We start from the raw sequence: 26,291 nt of genomic DNA, 5'->3' as shown, positions 1-26,291 counted from the left end.
CCAGTGGAATAAATCAACAGACTTTTAGAGGACCAAACATACTCAAGTGTTCCGACAAGCATTACAAGCAACCCCAACTTGCCCCTTCCTCTGTTGAGCTGCTTGAAGAAACATCATCTGGAGCTTCTGGGACCTGGATCGAACCTGACAATTCTGCTTTTTATCATGTCTGTTACAACACAGACGGCAAATGTCAGTCCATTATTGATGCACCTTTACTGCAAATTGTCTGTTGATCTACAACATCCCTGTACACCAACATGAAATTACAGAAAAGACAGAAACTTAACTGAGGATTGAATTAATCTTAGACATTTGCTGAAAGTGCCATCCAATTCCAAACCCGGCTTCATTCTGATCAATCCTCTTGAAATACTGGGTATTCTGCCACAGTTATCTAGACTCTGCCCAACACACTGTCCTGACTTGAGGTCTTGAAGCCTCAGAGACCTTTAGCTTTATTTTTACATCTGAGCTCTTGCCTGGTCAAATTGTCATTGATCCACCAAAACCACTGGTAGTTCGGCACCAGATAAATAAGTGCACATAAAGGGATATTCATGTTTTTTCCTCTCTCATGAGCGATATAAATGCCACAGAGATCGCTTCCAACAAGAATAACAATAAAACAATGTCTAGAATACTATATCTACCTTCCGTTTTCTCCACCTTTCTTTTCAAATACATACTTCTACTATCATCAGAACGCGATCTAACTGTTTAAGCTTGACCAATAAAAGAACATAGTTGTACAGCCGGTGACTCCTCTGAAAGAAACTGCTCCTGTTTTCATTCCTCTTAAGGAGACTAAAAATCTAAGCTCTTGACCTGTACCTGTCCTACTACTTTTCAGCTTGATCCCACTAATCTCCTTTCCTCCTTAGTGAACCAGCAGTTATGCATGTGACAAATGCCTCGTTTGTGGATGGATAGTCTCCTAAAGGCTTCAAAAGGCTCAAATTGACCTCTACTTAAGCACCTCAGCACTTGTCAGGGTCTTGCTCCTTCCACTCAGTTTCAGCTTCTTAAAGACGGTTACTTCACAGCGACATTAGAGTTTGGAAAATAGATTTCTTTTGTGATGCGTTTCAATTTCATTCTAATTATACAGAGACGCCTTCTCAGCTTTGTGATTGTCGCCTTTTTGACCAGACCAGAGTCACAATTCCAAAGGTGTATGTTATTTAATTCACCCCATTTTTGTGCAAATTCAATTATAATATTGAATACAAAAAATGATTAAGATGAAATAAAGTCCCGAATCTTTATATAGTATGAGTTGCCTTTTTTGTATAGTTTGGCCAGAAATGAGACTTATATTTAGGAGCAACTTATATGTGATTCTTGAAAATTAAATATTGACACATTCAAAATTAACAATATATGCTGATGATACCCCTGTTCATTCATCTGCAAGAATCATTGCCATCTATTTTAAATAATGAGTGGAAGGCTGTAGAACAACTTCTCAAAAACAAAATGTATGGTATGTATGGTACTTGGGTCATGTAAAACTCTAAAAAGAGTTCTTAACATGAACATGTTTATCAATAATTTGAGTGTAGAACAGGTAACAAAAGCCAAACTCCTGGGACTTCATTTTGGACAATAAACTGTCATGGTCAAGAGGCATTGAAGTCTTGATAAAAAATATGGGTAGAGCTCTGTGTGTCCCGAGAAGACGTAGATGTTATCTGCAGACACGACCAGACTAGTTGACAGAACTTTAGTCATCTCACTAGATTACTACCAAATAGTATGGGATACTGCTAAAGAAATAGATGTGGATAATGTGCAGGTAATGCAAAATGTCTGACACTCAGATAGATGTACATACAACACCAGCATAAATGAGAAGCATGTCTCATGATCTCAGATGAGTTAAAGTTCATTCACATTTGTCGATTCCATTTGGAAGGTTTTAAAGATGCAGACTCTGGTGTTTATTTTTAACCAGTTTAAGAGAAATCTAATTATGTTAAAAAAAAACAACTCAGGTTATATTTTGGAGCTGCATATTTTAAATTAGGTTTATGTCTGAGTGAAATTTGAATGAGATACAAATTCATTTAAAGCATGGCGTTCAGGAACTCTTCTTTTAAAATGAGATTTAAAATAAGAGTTTTGTTTGTTCACGTTAAGTATCTTTGGGATTACTATAAAATGGCATTGATGTTTTCTATGAATTTGTCATTGAATGACGTGTTTCTCATGAAAGACCCCAGGAAGAGTAGCTGTCTGCTAAGCACAGCTAATTGGGATCCAATAAACAGTTAAGGCGTGTCAAAAAAGAGACAGCAATTGCGAATTCGACACGGGATTCGCAATTAAGTCAGAGTTGGCTGATTTGTTCAGAAGCATTGCAGTTTTGTCCCAAAACTCTGGAGCAATTAATTCTTTTTTTTTGTTCTTTATTTGGCTTTCTTTTGGCTCCTGCGATTTATACTTTGTGGGATTTATACTCTGGAAAATACTGTTCAAATTTTTGGATTTTAACTCTGAGCACTGAAGTGAGAAAAATGGGTTAGAGCCAGGGTATGGTGTGCTCTTTTCTGTTATCAAATTGTTCAATTTAAATTGAAGGGAAAGAGAACAGGTTGTGACAGGCCACCTAGTAGTTACGTGATGAATTGAACTGGTTCTGCCTACACTCAGTTTTGAACCAGCCTCAAGGAGAACATTCAGTTCTTGGGAATCTCCCGCAATAACGGGATTTGCATACCAGATGGAGGTTTCTTTTGGTGTGTCATGACAGGAGTGGAAACCAGTTCTCATGACAGTGGGTTGGCTGCTGAGTGTAAAGCATGCTGGGATGCAATTTGGCAGCCGCCAAGATTGACACAATGGTTCTTAGTCAGAGAAAAGCAGAATTCTTATGTTAAGAATAGATCACTCCCGCAGGTAGAAGAATTTAAGTATTTGGGCGTTACGTTCAAACGAAGCGGAAGCATGGGATTGGATTACAGAACATTGTCAGCAGTGATGTACCAATTTGTTGTGGGGAGGACAGCTGAAACAAAAAGCTTCGAATTAATTGCCCAACCACATTGTTACCTTATTGTTTTGACATGAATGCTGGGGATGATCAAAACAATCAGGGATATTAGCAGAAAGTGAAAGCACTGCCTGTACGCTGTGTCCCGTTTCTCTCAGAGATGGGATGTAAATTTGACCATCTGGGATAAAAGTAGAGCTTTTACATCTTTACACAGAGCCAGAGTTTTAACATCTGGCAAGCCCAACCAAAGAAAAGGGTTCAATGGTAGACCACAGACTAGCTGAAGGAATCATGCTGATCTGGGAATGCCTTTTAAAAAACCTAGAATTTGGGCTATATTGTCTAGATTACATTCTGGATGACCCCAACCGGGAAAAAGCAGCAGATTATGAATGTACAGTGAGAGCTAATGTACTGTGTTTTCCGCACAAATTTGCTGCTGGATGCTTGTCTAAAAATGTGTTCATAAACTAGATCCTCTGGTCGCGTGTTGGGAGAAGCTACTGTCACCTTTTTAGCCGCATGGCTACATGAAAGCATGGACTGTATATCTCATTTACAATGTAAGGAGGACACGGATCACATTGAGAGATCAGGTTTATTAATTTTGAAGAACTCTACAAAAACATCAGTAAACATGTCTCCATGTTTGGGTGCATGAGATCATTGAGTCTTCTTTTACTGCAATCTACTGTAGGAGCTGCATCTGAATGATGGCGCTTCTAGCAGTACTTCCATGTCTCTGTAGCCCTGTTTGATGAGTTGCCGTCCCGCATTAGTCCAAGGAAGGAAAAAATATAAACATGAATGATAACGTCTTGTTTCAAGTAAGAAAAATATTGTTAGATTCAAAAGTAGAACGATCAGATTGTCCTCCATGTTGTTCAGTGTGCTGTCAGTAGTAAATGCTGATTCACACACCTACAGTGCCCTCTAGTGGGTGTTAGTGGGAAACAACCACTAAAGTGCAACCAGTTTTTAGTGGGGGGGAAATGTATGAGCCTATTATTTAAAAAAAAAATCACAAATTAGTTGATCCTGAGTATGAATCACTCCCCAGACCAAACTGTGTAAATAAATTAGAGTTATAGTCGGAAAAATACGATGGTTATTTTACCTCTTTAATTTGTAAAATTGAGTAAAAAAAAACATTTTTGTTTATAAATCCTTTGTTTTCCCCAAAAAATTAAGTTGTGATCTCTAAGTTGTAAATACAGCAGGTCAAGGTTGTGCATTGTCTGCTGAGTTGGGGCTAAAGTGGGGTAAACCTAAGTCATTACTTTTTCATAATTTTTTAAGTAATGTTGATGTTTTTGCTGATGACATTAATTTTTTGTTTCATATTGTTTTTTCTACAACTTTTATTATCACTTTTACACGCTAATATCTTTCTGTTCCCCCAAAAATGTGAGCAAAAGCAAATCGTTCTGCCTTTAGTTGGCAGTCTAATGAAAGTTTGATGATTTTTTCCACCATCCCTCCCATTAGTCGTCCCACGAGGTTTCAGCCACATTTACATTCACGGCTTCTAAAACTGAAGGAAAAACTGCCTTGCAGTGTAAAAAGTGCCAGTGTTCTAACCTACTTCCACCACAGCGATCATGTTAGACTTAATTCTGTGTCATCATGTGGTCTCAGCACTCCACTGAGACATGGCTGTTGAACCCACAGTCTTTTCATTGCTGTGTTGCAGGCCTCTGACCTTGTGAAACCATCCTTATACTTTCATACCATTCTGTTTTTCAGAGATTCCCAAAACAGAAACCAACTTTGAGGAGCGGCTCATCATGAAAGCCTTCATGCTCAAGTTCATGAACGCATACGCTCCCATCTTTTACGTGGCATTCTTTAAAGGACGGTGTGTTTCATCACTTTAACGTTACATTTCTACAGAATAAAAACCAAACTGCCAGCTTTTCTATTTCATCTTTGCCGTTCTTTGTTTCTGCAGATTTGTGGGTCGACCTGGGAATTACGTTTACGTTTTTGACAACTACCGCATGGAGGAGGTTTGCTCTTTTGACTTTCCAATCATTTTGATTAGACCTCAGGATTCTAAAGCACCATGTCTTCCCCAGTGTGCTCCAGGAGGCTGCCTCATTGAGCTGTGCATCCAGCTCAGCATTATCATGCTGGGAAAACAGCTGATCCAAAACAACATATTTGAGATCGGCATCCCGTAAGTCGTCCTTTTATCCTTATCTCATCCACAGCTTTAAAGTCAGTCATGCAATGCTCTCAATTTTGAGATTTTCTGTCTCCTACAAACACACATAATTACCCACAAGCATGTACAGGATTCCCTCCAATAACATTCCTCCTGTGTCTGCACAAAAACTCACCATTAGGTCTAATGATAGCTTAGATTCTACATGCAAAACCTGAAGGTCACAGTTTAGCTTTTTTTCCAACAACTGTCAGACAGCGTCTGGCTGCAGGCGCTGCTTTTACTGATGCTGTAAGCAGAGCTTAACCCCCTGACCTTTAGATAAGTGCTATAAAACAATCTGCGTGAGGGATCAGTGAGCTGTGACGCATGCAATAACACCGTCAACATACCACCTACTGATCTGCTTCACACTCATGCAACCAAATGTTTTCACACCTGGAAGTCGCAGCTTTAAATTTCTGTCCTGAGGTGACTGGAAAAAAAAGCAAAAGTTTGCATAAGTCCTTAGCAAAGTGAAGGAATCTCTTAATGTTTCTCCCCTAGGATGCACTCTGGGGTGTGACCTGTTAGACCAGGGTGTCCAAACCTTTTGCAAACAAGGCCAGATTTGGTGGGGTGAAAATGTGTGAGGACCAACCAACCGGTCTGCATTCTTGGGACCCTCATAATAACATTAACAATATATAAAAATTCGATTGCAATTGGATACTTTTCATGTCTTTACATAGAACCAAAACACATCTGAATATATTTTACCCAAATAGCGTAGCGGCGTGGCAACAGCGACGACACATACTGTGTTTCCATGTGGTTTGTGCAAAGGGGAGAGGCTGTGACCACAAAACATGTCTATGTTTGATAGAACAAAAACGTGGCTGTAAGGGCGGCAACGCCTGTAACCTGTCCCAACACTCCAGTAAAATACACTAGATTCTAGCGGGGAGGTGCCCAGCGTTTTGACCGTCCAAGTGAGACGTCTAGTCACATGAAGGACGTGACTAAAGTCTTTTTTATCAAAGACAAGTGCAGGAAATGTAAATAAAAATGAGGGGGAAATGATTATGGCTACCAGCACAGTAAAAAACACAATTATCATACCATACTAACAGGCTGAAGGTTCATATTTTGCCTCAATAATAATAAATTACCCAATATACAACGTAAAATTAATTAAAATACAACAATATGCATTTTTATTTTCCCTGGTGTTCTTTGCAGTGAGGAGGCCATTTGATAGTCTCTGTATTTTAGTTCTCAATTGCATTGTTTATTTAAGTTGTTACGATAAAGTGAAGAAACGCTGCTTAACTCCTAAAGTGGTTGAAATATTTAATACATCAGTTTGTGCTAACTCTCCACTTGTCTTACCAAGCCTCTGCAACCTAATAGTCGAAGGTTTTTTCAGTAAATTAATGTCCAGTCCCGATTCAGTTGCTCCACTTAAATCTAAAAAGGTAAGAATCAAACTCACAACCCGTTGGAGAACTGGGGAAATTAAACAATTGAAGAGATATACTAAAATATACCAAAACCAACTAAAACTGTGTAATCAAACATTAAAACCATCATCTCTGTAAAAATAACACCAGAGTCCTCTTCACCACAATTGAATCTTTGATCAACTGTGACATGAATTAAAACACAAGTCCAGCCTCCGCCTCTTTGTGCGAGGACTTTGCAGACATCTTCAGGATCAAGATCCATTCTGTCCGATGTGACATCATAAATGAACAGAAAAGCCTTTTCATTTTTACTGCTGCCTTTAAAACGGCTGGGGTGAAACCCCTTATTAAAGAAAACCAATTTAGACCCTTAGGTTTTTAATAACTACTGACCAGTATCCAACTTTCCATTTCTAAGCAAGATTTTAGAAAAACCTGTTTTTAATCAGCTTAATAAGTTTCTCTTGCAAAATAACATTTTTGAAATAAATCAATTAGGTTTTAGAACAAACCAAAGTACTGAGACAGCCTTGTTACAAATCGTTAATGATATCAGGTGTGCCTGGGATTCAGGCCAGATCTCAGTATTAGTTTTACTAGATCTAAGTGCAGCTTTTGATACTGTTGATCACCTGATCCTTGTAAACAGACTTAAACGTTTCTGCCTTTCAGGGACTGTTCTAAAGTGGTTCAGATCTTATGGACACATACTTTTCTGGGGTCCACGAAATTAAATATGGTGTGCCTCAAGGCTCCATCCTTGGTCCCTTTCTTTTTAACATTTACATGTCGGCTTTCATAGCTATGCAAATGATACCCAGCTGTACATAGCTGTGTCTCCTCATGACACAAGGCCAATAGAAGCACTTTTTAACTTTATTTTAGATATGAAACCATGGATGGCAAATCATTTTCTGCAGCTCAAACAGGAGCCCATGTCAATGTTGGTGATGTGGCTGGGCTGGAGGTGTTTGTCTGCAATCTTTTTACTGCAGTAGCAACGGAAGATGGCCAGCTTTCCATTGCAATCCTCTTGAAGTTACTGCTCCACCGTAGACATTGCCCGGATAGAAAGATAGCCCTGTTTCCGTTTCATTAAACGAAAGCCCCAAGACGGCCCTCCTTGAAAAAAGTTCCATTTTCATTTCCTCTGCTAGCGTTCCTGCCTTCAGTCCAATGGTGACTGTAAAGACATTTCTCCCAGATGTTCTCTGGTTGTTAATTCATCTCTTCAGTCGGTCTTCCAACTCGGGCCACCTCACCTTGTTTCCACGGAAACTCAGCTCCGCCTTCTTGCCTTGTCAGAGTTCGTTTTCCAGCTTCCTCCACTTGTTAACCATGGATTCATGAATCTAGAATTCTCTGGCAGCTGCTCCATTCCCATGTTTCTCCACGTAGTTGGTAGCTTGCAGTTCAAACTGTGCTTCATAAACGTGTCTCTTTGCATTTTCAGGGTTTACACTGTTTTAATGTAAAACAGCATAAAGCACATACCTGCACCGTTGCTGGACATTCGGGGAGGGGGGGGATGTCTCCTTTCACATCCTCACTTCCCTCCTTACCGTTCTCATGATGTCCTCTCCTACTTCTCCTTACCAAAATCACACAACACATCAGGCGTGTACTGTTTACCTTACCTAGATCCAATGATCAGACTGAAGGTTTCCTTTGTTTTTGAAGATAGAAATAAAGTACAAGTGTTCTTTAATGGGCTTGTCTGGGATTTGAACCTGGGACCTCTTGCACCCAAAGCGAGAATCATACCCCTAGACCAGGGGTCGGCAACTGTAAATGTTGAAAGAGCCAAATTGGACGAAAAAAACAAAAAACAATCATGTCTGGAGCTGCAAAATATTAAAAGCCCTATTTAAGCCTTATAATGAAGGCAACACATGCAATATGTGTCTATATTAGATATTTTAGCCTACTATCAAAATGACTAAGTTGCTTGAAACACATAATGAGCATTATTAACGATTAAATGTTTATTTGCCCTGCAGTGCATTCTGCGGAGAACAACGCGTCACGTGACTGCTCTGTTGTGCAAATTTAACTTCATTACAATATTAATGAATTATGTTTCATTGCTTTGATAAAATTAAAGAAATTTAATAAAGAAATCTGATTTTTGATCTCATTTTTATTTTAAGGATTCGAACACAAAACAATAAAATGGAACGTGCATGACGACGCTTCAAGCATTTGCGGCGCCTGGAGACTTTCATTCAGCTCGTTTAGATGGCTTTTCACAGTCACATCCACCAAAAAGTGCAGCTTTTCCAGCCACTCAGCATCTTCCAAGTGCGGGTAGTTCAGGTCTTTGCTTTTCAGGAATGTTTTCACGTGTTCTAAACAGACGACAAAGTGACGGAAAGCGTCACCCCTGGACAGCCATCGGACTTCGCTTTCAACTTCATCAAGCAATGCACGGAACTGACGGCAGTTCCATTTACATCAGCCAGCTGTTTAGCGGTCCGCTGAAAGTTAAAAAAGCCCCACTGGTAGAAACATGTGTCGTAAGCTATGACGCAAATCTCTGTTGACAGAAATGCTGAAGCCTAATATTATAATGACCCAGCCGGACCGTCACCTGAGCTGCGTAGCAGCAGCTAAACTGGTTACCAAGACACTTTTTCAGAGAACTGTCCGTGCCTTAAACAACTCACAACCCAGCATAGTATCAATGACATATTGCTAGCAGGAGAGGCAAACTCTACTTCTCTGTATCAAGACCATTTGTTCCAGCGCTCACAATCAGCACAAACAGCATGGAACTGACTTCAGTTCACAACACTCTTACTCAAGGTTTTACCCTATAACTCCCACTTCCCATGAGCCTTAGGGGGTGAAGGCGGGGCTAGTGGCGGTCATGAGCATTTTAGGTCTGTTAGCAGCAAGGGATTGTGGGACGCAGTTTCCTGATCTAATTATGGCTCAGCATGAGCGTTTCTGTTTGCCCACGTTTCTTTTCATATGGCAGTTTTGTTGTTCCACCTTAGTTTATTCTTCCTGTTATGTTTGTTTCTTTTTGTTGGACCATGAGTGTGGAAGGGAGAGAGCTTGATCACTACAGTGCAATGTTCTAAGTAATGTGTGTCAAAACAAATTGGGGTTAGTAATGAAGGAAAGGCGAGTATGCTCCTGGCTTTCCTCTCCACTCCCTGCTCTCTGAAGGTCACAGCAGAAATCCCAAATCAGAGGAGGAAGCGGTTTTTTTAATCTATCCAATTTGGTGAGTCAGTTTTAGAGTTCTTTTGTTCTTAATTGAAAGGATTAGCACCTGGTGTGGTGTTCAGGCTACTATAGCCCATCTGGTCACAGTTTTGGTGTGAATTTACATAAGCAAGCAGTGGTACAAAGGCTAGGTAGTTTAAGTGTCATGTACTGTTTACCTTACTTGGATCCAATGAACAGACTGAAGGTTTCCTTTGTTTTTGAAGATAGAAATAAAGCACAAGCGTTCTTTAATGGGCTCGTCCGGGATTTGAACCCGGGACCTCTCGCACCCAAAGCGAGAATCATACCCCTAGACCAACGAGCCTCACGTTGAAGCATTTTACAAGATTTTTGCCAAGCAAAATGCTATTTATGCCATGTGATTCAAGAGAAGACTATAACTTTATTTTCAATACCCATTATTGAACCATTTATGGTTTACCTTGCCTTTGCCCAAAAGTGGCCGGGATAGACTCCAGTAACCACATAAGCCCAAAAAGGAGTGGAAGGCTCACACACTTTAGCCTTAATCATTGGTACAAGAAAGATAAAACCATGATTTAATCTGGTAAAAAGGGCAAAATTTTACCCTCCCATCTGAAGGTCACAGCAGAAATCCTAAATCAGAGCAGGAAGCGGTTTTCTAATCTTTTATTATCCAATTTGGTGAGTCAGTTTTAGAGTTCTTTTGTCCTTAATTGAAAGGATTAGCACCTGGTGTGGTGTTCAGGCTACTATAGCCCATTTGGCCCCAGTCTTGGTGTGAATTTACATAATCAAGCAGTGGTACAAAGGCTAGGTAGTTAAAGTGTCATATACTGTTTACCTTACTTAAGGCCTGTTCACACCGGGACGAATTTCGCCGGCGATTTTCGCCGACGTTTAACGCCTCGTGACTAAACAAAGGGCACCAATGAGAGTGTGCACACCGACGCGAAAAAACGCCAGGCGTTAAAGCGTCAAAAAAAAAAAACGCCTCGGGTTCGTTTTTTTTTTTCGACGCGTCGCGTCGAAATCTACTCGACCAATGAGAATGGCGCTTTTGCTCACTTGTCTGGAGCTTCTGAAGTTACAGTAAAACACAACTTGGGGGCGCTCAAACACAAAACTGCCTTGCTGAGCACACATACCAGCGAAGAAGATAGACGCCAAGTAGCGTCTACACACAGCCGCGAAGCAATAATGACGGACATTCTAAAATATCCCCGAACCAAGCACCAGTTGGAGCTACTGGTGCTTGAAATATTCATGTTTTCTTTTTTTGATTCTGACAAGCGTGTAAATACTTGCTCTCTTCTTCTGAGTGAAAAGCGACTTTCAGAAGCGTAAAGTTGCGCAGCGCCACCTTGTGTACAGGAGTATTTCTGTTTTACATTAAGCGCCATCTAATGTCAGGGAATGAAATTGCATGTTCACTCCACTCATCGTCAGCGAAAATCGCCTGGGTGTGAACACAAAAAACGTGGCGAAAAACGCCTGGCGAATATTCGTCCCGGTGTGTACGGGCCTTTAGATCCAATGATCAGACTGAAGGTTTCCTTTGTTTTTGAATATAGAAATAAAGCACAAGCGTTTTTTAACGGGTTCGTCCTGGATTTGAACCCGGGACCTCTCGCACCCTAATCGAGAATCATACCCCTAGACCAACGAGCCTCACGTTGAAGCATTTTGCAAGATTTTTGCCAAGCAAAATGCTATTTATGCCATGTGATTCAAGAGAAGACTATAACTTTATTTTCAATACCCATTATTGAACCATTTATGGTTTACCTTGCCTTTGCCCAAAAGTGGCCGGGATAGACTCCAGTAACCACATGAGCCCAAAAAGGAGTGGAAGGCTCACAAACTTTAGCCTTAATCATTGGTACAAGAAAGATAGAACCATGATTTAATCTGGTAAAAAGGGCAAAATCTGACCCTCCCATCTGAAGGTCACAGCAGAAATCCTAAATCAGAGCAGGAAGCGGTTTTCTAATCTTTTATTATCCAATTTGGTGAGTCAGTTTCAGAGATCTGTTGTTCATAATTGATGTGATTGGGATATGGTGTGGTGTTGGGCTGCTTTAGCCCATCTGGCTCAAGTTTTGGTGTGAATTTGCATAAGGAAGCAGTGGATGCAATTAGTGAAAGTGTCATGCTTTTTTTATTACCTATGCTCAATGAACAGACTGATTGCTTCTGTTGTTTTAAAGACAGAAGAAATACACTACATTCAAGGGATCGTCCGGGATTTGAACCCGGGACCTCTCGCACCCAAAGTGAGAATCATACCCCTAGACCAACGAGCCTCACGTTGAAGCGTTTTACAAGATTTTTGCCAAGCAAAATGCTATTTATGCCATGTGATTCAAGAGAAGACTATAACTTTATTTTCAATACCCATTATTGAACCATTTATGGTTTACCTTGCCTTTGCCCAAAAGTGGCCGGGATAGACTCCAGTAACCACATGAGCCAAAGAAGGAGTGGAAGGCTCACAAACTTTAGCCTTAATCATTGGTACAAGAAAGATCGAACCATGATTTAATCTGGTAAAAAGGGCAAAATCTGACCCTCCCATCTGAAGGTCACAGCAGAAATCCTAAATCAGAGCAGGAAGCGGTTTTCTAAACTTTTATTATCCAATTTGGTGAGTCAGTTTTAGAGTTCTTTTGTTCATAATTGATGTGATTGGCACATGGTGTGGTGTTGGGCTGCTTTAGCCCATCTGGCTCAAGTTTTGGTGTGAATTTGCATAAAGAAGCAGTGGATGCAATTAGTGAAAGTGTCATGCTTTTTTTATTACCTATGCTCAATGAACAGACTGATTGCTTCTGTTGTTTTAAAGACAGAAGAAATACACTACATTCAAGGGCTCGTCCGGGATTTGAACCCGGGACCTCTCGCACCCGAAGCGAGAATCATACCCCTAGACCAATGAGCCTCACGTTAAAGCATTTTACAAGATTTTTGCCAAGCAAAATGCTATTTATGCCATGTGATTCAAGAGAAGACTATAACTTTATTTTCAATACCCATTTTTGAACCATTTATGGTTTACCTTGCCTTTGCCCAAAAGTGGCGGAGATAGACTCCAGTAACCACATGAGCCCAAAAAAAAGTGGAAGGCTCACAAACTTTAGCCTTAATCATTGGTACAAAAAAGATAGAACCATGATTTAATGTGGTTAAAATGGCAACATCTGACCCTCCCATCTGAAGGTGACAGCAGAAATCCTAAATCAGAGCAGGAAGCGGTTTTCTAAACTTTTATTATCCAATTTTGTGAGTCAGTTTTGGAGTTATTTTGTCCTTAATTAAAAGGATTAGCACCTGGTGTGGTGTTCAGGCTACTATAGCCCACCTGGCCCCAGTTTTGGTGTGAATTTGCATAAGCAAGCAGTGGTACAAAGGCTAGGTAGTTAAAGTGTCATGTACTGTTTACCTTACTTAGATCCAATGAACAGACTGAAGGTTTCCTTTGTTTTTGAAGATAGAAATAAAGCACAAGCGTTTTTTAACGGGCTCGTCCGGGATTTGAACCCGGGACCTCTCGCACCCTAAGCGAGAATCATACCCCTAGACCAACGAGCCTCACGTTGAAGCATTTTGCAAGATTTTTCCCAAGCAAAATGCTATTTATGCCATGTGATTCAAGAGAAGACTATAACTTTATTTTCAATGCCCATTATTGAACCATTTATGGTTTACCTTGCCTTTGCCCAAAAGTGGCCGGGATAGACTCCAGTAACCACATGAGCCAAAGAAGGAGTGGAAAGCTCACAAACTTTAGCCTTAATCATTGGTACAAGAAAGATAGAACCATGATTTAATCTGGTAAAAAGGGCAAAATCTGACCCTCCCATCTGAAGGTCACAGCAGAAATCCTAAATCAGAGCAGGAAGCGGTTTTCTAATCTTTTATTATCCAATTTTGTTGAGTCAGTTTTAGAGTTTTTTTGTTCTTAATTGATGTGATTAGCACCTGGTGTGGTGTTCTGGCTACTATAACCCATCTGGCCCTTGTTTTGGTGTGAATTTACATAAACAAGCAGCGGTACAAAGGCTAGGTAGTTAAAGTGTCATATACTGTTTACCTTACTTAGATCCAATGATCAGACTGAAGGTTTCCTTTGTTTTTGAATATAGAAATAAAGCACAAGCTTTTTTTAACGGGCTCGTCCGGGATTTGAACCCGGGACCTCTCGCACCCTAAGCGAGAATCATACCCCTAGACCAACGAGCCTCACGTTGAAGAATTTTACAAGATTTTTGCCAAGCAAAATGCTATTTATGCCATGTGATTCAAGAGAAGACTATAACTTTATTTTCAATACCCATTTTTGAACCATTTATGGTTTACCTTGCCTTTGCCCAAAAGTGGCCGGGATAGACTCCAGTAACCACATGAGCCCAAAAAGGAGTGGAAGGCTCACACAGTTTAGCCTTAATCATTGGTACAAGAAAGATAGAACCATGATTTAATCTGGTAAAAAGGGCAAAATCTGACCCTCCCATCTGAAGGTCACAGCAGAAATCCTAAATCAGAGCAGGAAGCGGTTTTCTAATCTTTTATTATCCAATTTGGTGAGTCAGTTTCAGAGATCTGTTGTTCATAATTGATGTGATTGGCACCTGGTGTGGTGTTGGGCTGCTTTAGCCCATCTGGATCAAGTTTTGGTGTGAATTTGCATAAGCAAGCAGTGGTACAAAGGCTAGGTAGTTAAGGTGTCATGTACTGTTTACCTTACTTAGATCCAATGAACAGACTGAAGGTTTCCTTTGTTTTTGAATATAGAAATAAAGCACAAGCGTTTTTTAACGGGCTCGTCCGGGATTTGAACCCGGGACCTCTCGCACCCTAAGCGAGAATCATACCCCTAGACCAACAAGCCTCACGTTGAAGGATTTTGCAAGATTTTTGCCAAGCAAAATGCTATTTATGCCATGTGATTCAAGAGAAGACTATAACTTTATTTTCAATACCCATTATTGAACCATTTATGGTTTATCTTGCCTTTGCCCAAAAGTGGCCGGGATAGACTCCAGTAACCACATGAGCCCAAAAAGGAGTGGAAGGCTCACAAACTTTAGCCTTAATCATTGGTACAAGAAAGATAGAACCATGATTTAATCTGGTAAAAATGGCAAAATCTGACCCTCCCATCTGAAGGTCACAGCAGAAATCCTAAATCAGAGCAGGAAGCGGTTTTCTAATCTTTTATTATCCAATTTGGTGAGTCAGTTTTAGAGTTCTTTTGTCCTTAATTAAAAGGATTAGCACCTGGTGTGGTGTTCAGGCTACTATAGCCCATCTGGTCCCAGTTTTGGTGTGAATTTGCATAAGCAAGCAGTGGTACAAAGGCTAGGTAGTTAAGGTGTCATGTACTGTTTACCTTACTTAGATCCAATGAACAGACTGAAGGTTTCCTTTGTTTTTGAAGATAGAAATAAAGCACAAGCGTTTTTTAACGGGCTCGTCCGGGATTTGAACCCGGGACCTCTCGCACCCAAAGCGAGAATCATACCCCTAGACCAACGAGCCTCACGTTGAAGCATTTTACAAGATTTTTGCCAAGCAAAATGCTATTTATGCCATGTGATTCAAGAGAAGACTAACTTTATTTTCAATACCCATTATTGAACCATTTATGGTTTACCTTGCCTTTGCCCAAAAGTGGCCGGGATAGACTCCAGTAACCACATGAGCCCAAGAAGGAGTGGAAGGCTCAAAAACTTTAGCCTTAATCATTGGTACAAGAAAGATAGAACCATGATTTAATCTGGTAAAAAGGGCAAAATCTGACCCTCCCATCTGAAGGTCACAGCAGAAATCCTAAATCAGAGCAGGAAGCGGTTTTCTAATCTTTTATTATCCAATTTGGTGAGTCAGTTTCAGAGATCTGTTGTTCATAATTGATGTGATTGGCACCTGGTGTGGTGTTGGGCTGCTTTAGCCCATCTGGATCAAGTTTTGGTGTGAATTTGCATAAGCAAGCAGTGGTACAAAGGCTAGGTAGTTAAGGTGTCATGTACTGTTTACCTTACTTAGATCCAATGAACAGACTGAAGGTTTCCTTTGTTTTTGAAGATAGAAATAAAGCACAAGCGTTTTTTAACGGGCTCGTCCGGGATTTGAACCCGGGACCTCTCGCACCCAAAGCGAGAATCATACCCCTAGACCAACGAGCCTCACGTTGAAGAATTTTACAAGATTTTTGCCAAGCAAAATGCTATTTATGCCATGTGATACAAGAGAAGACTATAACTTTATTTTCAATACCCATTATTGAACCATTTATGGTTTACCTTGCCTTTGCCCAAAAGTGGCCGGGATAGACTCCAGTAACGACATGAGCCCAAAAAGGAGTGGAAGGCTCACAAACTTTAGCCTTAATCATTGGTACAAGAAAGATAGAACCATGATTTAATCTGGTAAAAAGGGCAAAATCTGACCCTCCCATCTGAAGGTCACAGCAAAAATCCTAAATCAGAGCAGGAAGCAGTTTTCTGAACTTTTATTATCCAATTTGGTGAGTCAGTTTCAGAGATCTGTTGTTCATAATTGATGTGATTGGCACCTGGTGTGGTGTTGGGCTGCTTTAGCCCATCTGGCTCAAGTTTTGGTGTGAATTTGCATAAGGAAGCAGTGGATGCAATTAGTGAAAGTGTCGTGCTTTTTTTATTACCTATGCTCAATGAACAGACTAAATGCTTCTGTTGTTTTAAAGAAAGAAGAAATACACTACATTCAAGGGCTCGTCCGGGATTTGAACCCGGGACCTCTCGCACCCTAAGCGAGAATCATACCCCTAGACCAACGAGCCTCACGTTGAAGCATTTTACAAGATTTTTGCCAAGCAAAATGCTATTTATGTCATGTGATTCAAGAGAAGACTATAACTTTTTTTTCAATACCCATTATTGAACCATTTATGGTTTACCTTGCCTTTGCCCAAAAGTGGCCGGGATAGACTCCAGTAACCACATGAGCCCAAAAAGGAGTGGAAGGCTCACACACTTTAGCCTTAATCATTGGTACAAGAAAGATAGAACCATGATTTAATCTGGTAAAAAGGGCAAAATCTGACCCTCCCATCTGAAGGTCACAGCAGAAATCCTAAATCAGAGCAGGAAGCGGTTTTCTAATTTTTTTATTATCCAATTTGGTGAGTCAGTTTTAGAGTTCTTTTGTTCATAATTGATGTGATTGGCACATGGTGTGGTGTTGGGCTGCTTTAGCCCATCTGGCTCAAGTTTTGGTGTGAATTTGCATAAGCAAGCAGTGGTACAAAGGCTAGGTAGTTAAGGTGTCATGTACTGTTTACCTTACTTAGATCCAATGAACAGACTGAAGGTTTCCTTTGTTTTTGAATATAGAAATAAAGCACAAGCGTTTTTTAACGGGCTCGTCCGGGATTTGAACCCGGGACCTCTCGCACCCAAAGCGAGAATCATACCCCTAGACCAACGAGCCTCACGTTGAAGCATTTTACAAGATTTTTGCCAAGCAAAATGCTATTTATGCCATGTGATTCAAGAGAAGACTATAACTTTATTTTCAATACCCATTATTGAACCATTTATGGTTTACCTTGCCTTTGCCCAAAAGTGGCCGGGATAGACTCCAGTAAACACATGAGCCCAAAAAGGAGTGGAAGGCTCACAAACTTTAGCCTTAATCATTGGTACAAGAAAGATAGAACCATGATTTAATCTGGTAAAAAGGGCAAAATCTGACCCTCCCATCTGAAGGTGACAGCAGAAATCCTAAATCAGAGCAGGAAGGGGTTTTCTAATCTTTTATTATCCAATTTGGTGAGTCAGTTTCAGAGATTTGTTGTTCATAATTGATGTGATTGGCACCTGGTGTGGTGTTGGGCTGCTTTAGCCCATCTGGCTCAAGTTTTGGTGTGAATTTGCCTAAGCAAGCAGTGGTACAAAGGCTAGGTAGTTAAGGTGTCATGTACTGTTTACCTTACTTAGATCCAATGAACAGACTGAAGGTTTCCTTTGTTTTTGAATATAGAAATAAAGCACAAGCGTTTTTTAACGGGCTCGTCCGGGATTTGAACCCGGGACCTCTCGCACCCTAAGCGAGAATCATACCCCTAGACCAACGAGCCTCACGTTGAAGGATTTTGCAAGATTTTTGCCAAGCAAAATGCTATTTATGCCATGTGATTCAAGAGAAGACTATAACTTTATTTTCAATACCCATTATTGAACCATTTATGGTTTACCTTGCCTTTGCCCAAAAGTGGCCGGGATAGACTCCAGTAACCACATGAGCCAAAGAAGGAGTGGAAAGCTCACAAACTTTAGCCTTAATCATTGGTACAAGAAAGATAGAACCATGATTTAATCTGGTAAAAAGGGCAAAATCTGACCCTCCCATCTGAAGGTCACAGCAGAAATCCTAAATCAGAGCAGGAAGCGGTTTTCTAATTTTTTTATTATCCAATTTGGTGAGTCAGTTTTAGAGTTCTTTTGTTCATAATTGATGTGATTGGCACATGGTGTGGTGTTGGGCTGCTTTAGCCCATCTGGCTCAAGTTTTGGTGTGAATTTGCATAAGCAAGCAGTGGTACAAAGGCTAGGTAGTTAAGGTGTCATGTACTGTTTACCTTACTCTGATCCAATGAACAGACTGAAGGTTTCCTTTGTTTTTGAATATAGAAATAAAACACAAGCGTTTTTTAACGGGCTCGTCCGGGATTTGAACCCGGGACCTCTCGCACCCTAAGCGAGAATCATACCCCTAGACCAACGAGCCTCACGTTGAAGGATTTTGCAAGATTTTTGCCAAGCAAAATGCTATTTATGCCATGTGATTCAAGAGAAGACTATAACTTTATTTTCAATGCCCATTATTGAACCATTTATGGTTTACCTTGCCTTTGCCCAAAAGTGGCCGGGATAGACTCCAGTAACCACATGAGCCAAAGAAGGAGTGGAAAGCTCACAAACTTTAGCCTTAATCATTGGTACAAGAAAGATAGAACCATGATTTATTCTGGTAAAAAGGGCAAAATCTGACCCTCCCATCTGAAGGTCACAGCAGAAATCCTAAATCAGAGCAGGAAGGGGTTTTCTAAACTTTTATAATCCAATTTTGGTGAGTCAGTTTTAGAGTTCTTTTGTTCTTAATTGAAAGGATTAGCACCTGGTGTGGTGTTCTGGCTACTATAGCCCATCTGGCTCAAGTTTTGGTGTGAATTTGCATAAGGAAGCAGTGGATGCAATTAGTGAAAGTGTCGTGCTTTTTTTATTACCTATGCTCAATGAACAGACTGAATGCTTCTGTTGTTTTAAAGACAGAAGAAATACACTACATTCAAGGGCTCGTCCGGGATTTGAACCCGGGACCTCTCGCACCCGAAGCGAGAATCATACCCCTAGACCAACGAGCCTCACGTTGAAGCATTTTACAAGATTTTTGCCAAGCAAAATGCTATTTATGCCATGTGATTCAAGACAAGACTATAACTTTATTTTCAATACCCATTATTGAACCATTTATGGTTTACCTTGCCTTTGCCCAAAAGTGGCCGGGATAGACTCCAGTAAACACATGAGCCCAAAAAGGAGTGGAAGGCTCACAAACTTTAGCCTTAATCATTGGTACAAGAAAGATAGAACCATGATTTAATCTGGTAAAAAGGGCAAAATCTGACCCTCCCATCTGAAGGTCACAGCAGAAATCCTAAATCAGAGCAGGAAGCGGTTTTCTAATCTTTTATTATCCAATTTGGTGAGTCAGTTTCAGAGATCTGTTGTTCATAATTGATGTGATTGGCACCTGGTGTGGTGTTGGGCTGCTTTAGCCCATCTGGCTCAAGTTTTGGTGTGAATTTGCATAAGGAAGCAGTGGATGCAATTAGTGAAAGTGTCGTGCTTTTTTTATTACCTATGCTCAATGAACAGACTAAATGCTTCTGTTGTTTTAAAGAAAGAAGAAATACACTACATTCAAGGGCTCGTCCGGGATTTGAACCCGGGACCTCTCGCACCCTAAGCGAGAATCATACCCCTAGACCAACGAGCCTCACGTTGTAGGATTTTGCAAGATTTTTGCCAAGCAAAATGCTATTTATGCCATGTGATTCAAGAGAAGACTATAACTTTATTTTCAATACCCATTATTGAACCATTTATGGTTTACCTTGCCTTTGCCCAAAAGTGGCCGGGATAGACTCCAGTAACCACATGAGCCAAAGAAGGAGTGGAAAGCTCACAAACTTTAGCCTTAATCATTGGTACAAGAAAGATAGAACCATGATTTAATCTGGTAAAAAGGGCAAAATCTGACCCTCCCATCTGAAGGTCACAGCAGAAATCCTAAATCAGAGCAGGAAGCGGTTTTCTAATTTTTTTATTATCCAATTTGGTGAGTCAGTTTTAGAGTTCTTTTGTTCATAATTGATGTGATTGGCACATGGTGTGGTGTTGGGCTGCTTTAGCCCATCTGGCTCAAGTTTTGGTGTGAATTTGCATAAGCAAGCAGTGGTACAAAGGCTAGGTAGTTAAGGTGTCATGTACTGTTTACCTTACTCTGATCCAATGAACAGACTGAAGGTTTCCTTTGTTTTTGAATATAGAAATAAAACACAAGCGTTTTTTAACGGGCTCGTCCGGGATTTGAACCCGGGACCTCTCGCACCCTAAGCGAGAATCATACCCCTAGACCAACGAGCCTCACGTTGAAGGATTTTGCAAGATTTTTGCCAAGCAAAATGCTATTTATGCCATGTGATTCAAGAGAAGACTATAACTTTATTTTCAATGCCCATTATTGAACCATTTATGGTTTACCTTGCCTTTGCCCAAAAGTGGCCGGGATAGACTCCAGTAACCACATGAGCCAAAGAAGGAGTGGAAAGCTCACAAACTTTAGCCTTAATCATTGGTACAAGAAAGATAGAACCATGATTTATTCTGGTAAAAAGGGCAAAATCTGACCCTCCCATCTGAAGGTCACAGCAGAAATCCTAAATCAGAGCAGGAAGGGGTTTTCTAAACTTTTATAATCCAATTTTGGTGAGTCAGTTTTAGAGTTCTTTTGTTCTTAATTGAAAGGATTAGCACCTGGTGTGGTGTTCTGGCTACTATAGCCCATCTGGCTCAAGTTTTGGTGTGAATTTGCATAAGGAAGCAGTGGATGCAATTAGTGAAAGTGTCGTGCTTTTTTTATTACCTATGCTCAATGAACAGACTGAATGCTTCTGTTGTTTTAAAGACAGAAGAAATACACTACATTCAAGGGCTCGTCCGGGATTTGAACCCGGGACCTCTCGCACCCGAAGCGAGAATCATACCCCTAGACCAACGAGCCTCACGTTGAAGCATTTTACAAGATTTTTGCCAAGCAAAATGCTATTTATGCCATGTGATTCAAGACAAGACTATAACTTTATTTTCAATACCCATTATTGAACCATTTATGGTTTACCTTGCCTTTGCCCAAAAGTGGCCGGGATAGACTCCAGTAAACACATGAGCCCAAAAAGGAGTGGAAGGCTCACAAACTTTAGCCTTAATCATTGGTACAAGAAAGATAGAACCATGATTTAATCTGGTAAAAATGGCAAAATCTGACCCTCCCATCTGAAGGTCACAGCAGAAATCCTAAATCAGAGCAGGAAGGGGTTTTCTAAACTTTTATAATCCAATTTGGTGAGTCAGTTTCAGAGATCTGTTGTTCATAATTGATGTGATTGGCACCTGGTGTGGTGTTGGGCTGCTTTAGCCCATCTGGCTCAAGTTTTGGTGTGAATTTGCATAAGGAAGCAGTGGATGCAATTAGTGAAAGTGTCGTGCTTTTTTTATTACCTATGCTCAATGAACAGACTAAATGCTTCTGTTGTTTTAAAGAAAGAAGAAATACACTACATTCAAGGGCTCGTCCGGGATTTGAACCCGGGACCTCTCGCACCCTAAGCGAGAATCATACCCCTAGACCAACGAGCCTCACGTTGAAGGATTTTGCAAGATTTTTGCCAAGCAAAATGCTATTTATGCCATGTGATTCAGGAGAAGACTATAACTTTATTTTCAATACCCATTATTGAACCATTTATGGTTTACCTTGCCTTTGCCCAAAAGTGGCCGGGATAGACTCCAGTAACCACATGAGCCAAAGAAGGAGTGGAAAGCTCACAAACTTTAGCCTTAATCATTGGTACAAGAAAGATAGAACCATGATTTAATCTGGTAAAAAGGGCAAAATCTGACCCTCCCATCTGAAGGTCACAGCAGAAATCCTAAATCAGAGCAGGAAGCGGTTTTCTAATTTTTTTATTATCCAATTTGGTGAGTCAGTTTTAGAGTTCTTTTGTTCATAATTGATGTGATTGGCACATGGTGTGGTGTTGGGCTGCTTTAGCCCATCTGGCTCAAGTTTTGGTGTGAATTTGCATAAGCAAGCAGTGGTACAAAGGCTAGGTAGTTAAGGTGTCATGTACTGTTTACCTTACTTTGATCCAATGAACAGACTGAAGGTTTCCTTTGTTTTTGAATATAGAAATAAAACACAAGCGTTTTTTAACGGGCTCGTCCGGGATTTGAACCCGGGACCTCTCGCACCCTAAGCGAGAATCATACCCCTAGACCAACGAGCCTCACGTTGAAGGATTTTGCAAGATTTTTGCCAAGCAAAATGCTATTTATGCCATGTGATTCAAGAGAAGACTATTGCTTTATTTTCAATGCCCATTATTGAACCATTTATGGTTTACCTTGCCTTTGCCCAAAAGTGGCCGGGATAGACTCCAGTAACCACATGAGCCAAAGAAGGAGTGGAAAGCTCACAAACTTTAGCCTTAATCATTGGTACAAGAAAGATAGAACCATGATTTATTCTGGTAAAAAGGGCAAAATCTGACCCTCCCATCTGAAGGTCACAGCAGAAATCCTAAATCAGAGCAGGAAGGGGTTTTCTAAACTTTTATAATCCAATTTTGGTGAGTCAGTTTTAGAGTTCTTTTGTTCTTAATTGAAAGGATTAGCACCTGGTGTGGTGTTCTGGCTACTATAGCCCATCTGGCTCAAGTTTTGGTGTGAATTTGCATAAGGAAGCAGTGGATGCAATTAGTGAAAGTGTCGTGCTTTTTTTATTACCTATGCTCAATGAACAGACTGAATGCTTCTGTTGTTTTAAAGACAGAAGAAATACACTACATTCAAGGGCTCGTCCGGGATTTGAACCCGGGACCTCTCGCACCCGAAGCGAGAATCATACCCCTAGACCAACGAGCCTCACGTTGAAGCATTTTACAAGATTTTTGCCAAGCAAAATGCTATTTATGCCATGTGATTCAAGACAAGACTATAACTTTATTTTCAATACCCATTATTGAACCATTTATGGTTTACCTTGCCTTTGCCCAAAAGTGGCCGGGATAGACTCCAGTAAACACATGAGCCCAAAAAGGAGTGGAAGGCTCACAAACTTTAGCCTTAATCATTGGTACAAGAAAGATAGAACCATGATTTAATCTGGTAAAAAGGGCAAAATCTGACCCTCCCATCTGAAGGTGACAGCAGAAATCCTAAATCAGAGCAGGAAGGGGTTTTCTAATCTTTTATTATCCAATTTGGTGAGTCAGTTTCAGAGATCTGTTGTTCATAATTGATGTGATTGGCACCTGGTGTGGTGTTGGGCTGCTTTAGCCCATCTGGCTCAAGTTTTGGTGTGAATTTGCATAAGGAAGCAGTGGATGCAATTAGTGAAAGTGTCGTGCTTTTTTTATTACCTATGCTCAATGAACAGACTAAATGCTTCTGTTGTTTTAAAGAAAGAAGAAATACACTACATTCAAGGGCTCGTCCGGGATTTGAACCCGGGACCTCTCGCACCCTAAGCGAGAATCATACCCCTAGACCAACGAGCCTCACGTTGAAGGATTTTGCAAGATTTTTGCCAAGCAAAATGCTATTTATGCCATGTGATTCAAGAGAAGACTATAACTTTATTTTCAATACCCATTATTGAACCATTTATGGTTTACCTTGCCTTTGCCCAAAAGTGGCCGGGATAGACTCCAGTAACCACATGAGCCAAAGAAGGAGTGGAAAGCTCACAAACTTTAGCCTTAATCATTGGTACAAGAAAGATAGAACCATGATTTAATCTGGTAAAAAGGGCAAAATCTGACCCTCCCATCTGAAGGTCACAGCAGAAATCCTAAATCAGAGCAGGAAGCGGTTTTCTAATTTTTTTATTATCCAATTTGGTGAGTCAGTTTTAGAGTTCTTTTGTTCATAATTGATGTGATTGGCACATGGTGTGGTGTTGGGCTGCTTTAGCCCATCTGGCTCAAGTTTTGGTGTGAATTTGCATAAGCAAGCAGTGGTACAAAGGCTAGGTAGTTAAGGTGTCATGTACTGTTTACCTTACTTTGATCCAATGAACAGACTGAAGGTTTCCTTTGTTTTTGAATATAGAAATAAAACACAAGCGTTTTTTAACGGGCTCGTCCGGGATTTGAACCCGGGACCTCTCGCACCCTAAGCGAGAATCATACCCCTAGACCAACGAGCCTCACGTTGAAGGATTTTGCAAGATTTTTGCCAAGCAAAATGCTATTTATGCCATGTGATTCAAGAGAAGACTATAACTTTATTTTCAATGCCCATTATTGAACCATTTATGGTTTACCTTGCCTTTGCCCAAAAGTGGCCGGGATAGACTCCAGTAACCACATGAGCCAAAGAAGGAGTGGAAAGCTCACAAACTTTAGCCTTAATCATTGGTACAAGAAAGATAGAACCATGATTTATTCTGGTAAAAATGGCAAAATCTGACCCTCCCATCTGAAGGTCACAGCAGAAATCCTAAATCAGAGCAGGAAGCGGTTTTCTAATTTTTTTATTATCCAATTTGGTGAGTCAGTTTTAGAGTTCTTTTGTTCATAATTGATGTGATTGGCACATGGTGTGGTGTTGGGCTGCTTTAGCCCATCTGGCTCAAGTTTTGGTGTGAATTTGCATAAGGAAGCAGTGGATGCAATTAGTGAAAGTGTCGTGCTTTTTTTATTACCTATGCTCAATGAACAGACTGAATGCTTCTGTTGTTTTAAAGAAAGAAGAAATACACTACATTCAAGGGCTCGTCCGGGATTTGAACCCGGGACCTCTCGCACCCTAAGCGAGAATCATACCCCTAGACCAACGAGCCTCACGTTGAAGCATTTTACAAGATTTTTGCCAAGCAAAATGCTATTTATGCCATGTGATTCAAGACAAGACTATAACTTTATTTTCAATACCCATTATTGAACCATTTATGGTTTACCTTGCCTTTGCCCAAAAGTGGCCGGGATAGACTCCAGTAAACACATGAGCCCAAAAAGGAGTGGAAAGCTCACAAACTTTAGCCTTAATCATTGGTACAAGAAAGATAGAACCATGATTTAATCTGGTAAAAATGGCAAAATCTGACCCTCCCATCTGAAGGTCACAGCAGAAATCCTAAATCAGAGCAGGAAGCGGTTTTCTAATCTTTTATTATCCAATTTGGTGAGTCAGTTTCAGAGATCTGTTGTTCATAATTGATGTGATTGGCACCTGGTGTGGTGTTGGGCTGCTTTAGCCCATCTGGCTCAAGTTTTGGTGTGAATTTGCATAAGGAAGCAGTGGATGCAATTAGTGAAAGTGTCGTGCTTTTTTTATTACCTATGCTCAATGAACAGACTAAATGCTTCTGTTGTTTTAAAGAAAGAAGAAATACACTACATTCAAGGGCTCGTCCGGGATTTGAACCCGGGACCTCTCGCACCCGAAGCGAGAATCATACCCCTAGACCAACGAGCCTCACGTTGAAGCATTTTACAAGATTTTTGCCAAGCAAAATGCTATTTATGTCATGTGATTCAAGAGAAGACTATAACTTTTTTTTCAATACCCATTATTGAACCATTTATGGTTTACCTTGCCTTTGCCCAAAAGTGGCCGGGATAGACTCCAGTAACCACATGAGCCCAAAAAGGAGTGTAAGGCTCACACACTTTAGCCTTAATCATTGGTACAAGAAAGATAGAACCATGATTTAATCTGGTAAAAATGGCAAAATCTGACCCTCCCATCTGAAGTTCACAGCAGAAATCCTAAATCAGAGCAGGAAACGGTTTTCTAATCTTTTATTATCCAATTTGGTGAGTCAGTTTCAGAGATCTGTTGTTCATAATTGATGTGATTGGCACATGGTGTGGTGTTGGGCTGCTTTAGCCCATCTGGCTCAAGTTTTGGTGTGAATTTGCCTAAGCAAGCAGTGGTACAAAGGCTAGGTAGTTAAGGTGTCATGTACTGTTTACCTTACTTAGATCCAATGAACAGACTGAAGGTTTCCTTTGTTTTTGAATATAGAAATAAAGCACAAGCGTTTTTTAACGGGCTCGTCCGGGATTTGAACCCGGGACCTCTCGCACCCAAAGCGAGAATCATACCCCTAGACCAACGAGCCTCACGTTGAAGCATTTTACAAGATT

The 26,291-nt window shown here is 40.5% G+C and overlaps 1 protein-coding gene and 23 non-coding genes across 27 annotated transcripts in view; 1 reads left to right on the top strand and 23 right to left on the bottom strand.

The window, feature by feature from the left end:
• The window catches only part of LOC101173596 (anoctamin-1), a 200,054-nt gene that overhangs the window by 94,415 nt on the left and 79,348 nt on the right, over window positions 1-26,291 (top strand). For all 4 annotated transcript variants that reach the window (XM_020714026.2, XM_020714025.2, XM_020714024.2 and 1 more), the window contains 3 exons: window positions 4,745-4,856; window positions 4,950-5,007; window positions 5,077-5,177. In XM_020714026.2, coding sequence (XP_020569685.1) covers window positions 4,745-4,856; window positions 4,950-5,007; window positions 5,077-5,177 — 271 coding nt within the window. The remainder of the gene's footprint in view (window positions 1-4,744; window positions 4,857-4,949; window positions 5,008-5,076; window positions 5,178-26,291) is intronic.
• trnap-ugg lies at window positions 10,080-10,151 on the bottom strand. The gene has a single exon. It is a non-coding gene; the product is annotated as a tRNA-Pro (tRNA).
• On the bottom strand, window positions 12,043-12,114 carry trnap-ugg. The gene has a single exon. It is a non-coding gene; the product is annotated as a tRNA-Pro (tRNA).
• trnap-cgg lies at window positions 12,678-12,749 on the bottom strand. Its single transcript has one exon. It is a non-coding gene; the product is annotated as a tRNA-Pro (tRNA).
• trnap-agg lies at window positions 13,328-13,399 on the bottom strand. Its single transcript has one exon. It is a non-coding gene; the product is annotated as a tRNA-Pro (tRNA).
• trnap-agg lies at window positions 13,979-14,050 on the bottom strand. Its single transcript has one exon. It is a non-coding gene; the product is annotated as a tRNA-Pro (tRNA).
• On the bottom strand, window positions 15,278-15,349 carry trnap-ugg. Its single transcript has one exon. It is a non-coding gene; the product is annotated as a tRNA-Pro (tRNA).
• trnap-ugg lies at window positions 15,925-15,996 on the bottom strand. The gene has a single exon. It is a non-coding gene; the product is annotated as a tRNA-Pro (tRNA).
• trnap-agg lies at window positions 16,560-16,631 on the bottom strand. Its single transcript has one exon. It is a non-coding gene; the product is annotated as a tRNA-Pro (tRNA).
• Window positions 17,210-17,281, bottom strand: trnap-ugg. The gene has a single exon. It is a non-coding gene; the product is annotated as a tRNA-Pro (tRNA).
• On the bottom strand, window positions 17,859-17,930 carry trnap-agg. The gene has a single exon. It is a non-coding gene; the product is annotated as a tRNA-Pro (tRNA).
• trnap-agg lies at window positions 18,509-18,580 on the bottom strand. Its single transcript has one exon. It is a non-coding gene; the product is annotated as a tRNA-Pro (tRNA).
• Window positions 19,146-19,217, bottom strand: trnap-cgg. The gene has a single exon. It is a non-coding gene; the product is annotated as a tRNA-Pro (tRNA).
• On the bottom strand, window positions 19,781-19,852 carry trnap-agg. Its single transcript has one exon. It is a non-coding gene; the product is annotated as a tRNA-Pro (tRNA).
• trnap-agg lies at window positions 20,431-20,502 on the bottom strand. Its single transcript has one exon. It is a non-coding gene; the product is annotated as a tRNA-Pro (tRNA).
• On the bottom strand, window positions 21,068-21,139 carry trnap-cgg. The gene has a single exon. It is a non-coding gene; the product is annotated as a tRNA-Pro (tRNA).
• Window positions 21,703-21,774, bottom strand: trnap-agg. Its single transcript has one exon. It is a non-coding gene; the product is annotated as a tRNA-Pro (tRNA).
• trnap-agg lies at window positions 22,353-22,424 on the bottom strand. The gene has a single exon. It is a non-coding gene; the product is annotated as a tRNA-Pro (tRNA).
• Window positions 22,990-23,061, bottom strand: trnap-cgg. The gene has a single exon. It is a non-coding gene; the product is annotated as a tRNA-Pro (tRNA).
• On the bottom strand, window positions 23,625-23,696 carry trnap-agg. Its single transcript has one exon. It is a non-coding gene; the product is annotated as a tRNA-Pro (tRNA).
• Window positions 24,275-24,346, bottom strand: trnap-agg. The gene has a single exon. It is a non-coding gene; the product is annotated as a tRNA-Pro (tRNA).
• Window positions 24,911-24,982, bottom strand: trnap-agg. Its single transcript has one exon. It is a non-coding gene; the product is annotated as a tRNA-Pro (tRNA).
• On the bottom strand, window positions 25,546-25,617 carry trnap-cgg. Its single transcript has one exon. It is a non-coding gene; the product is annotated as a tRNA-Pro (tRNA).
• On the bottom strand, window positions 26,195-26,266 carry trnap-ugg. The gene has a single exon. It is a non-coding gene; the product is annotated as a tRNA-Pro (tRNA).

This window comes from Oryzias latipes, chromosome 23 (assembly GCF_002234675.1).
Source record: "Oryzias latipes chromosome 23, ASM223467v1".
Lineage (NCBI taxonomy): Eukaryota > Metazoa > Chordata > Actinopteri > Beloniformes > Adrianichthyidae > Oryzias > Oryzias latipes.
The sequence above is the reverse complement of the archived record's forward strand: the minus strand, read 5'-3'. Positions and strand labels throughout refer to the sequence as shown.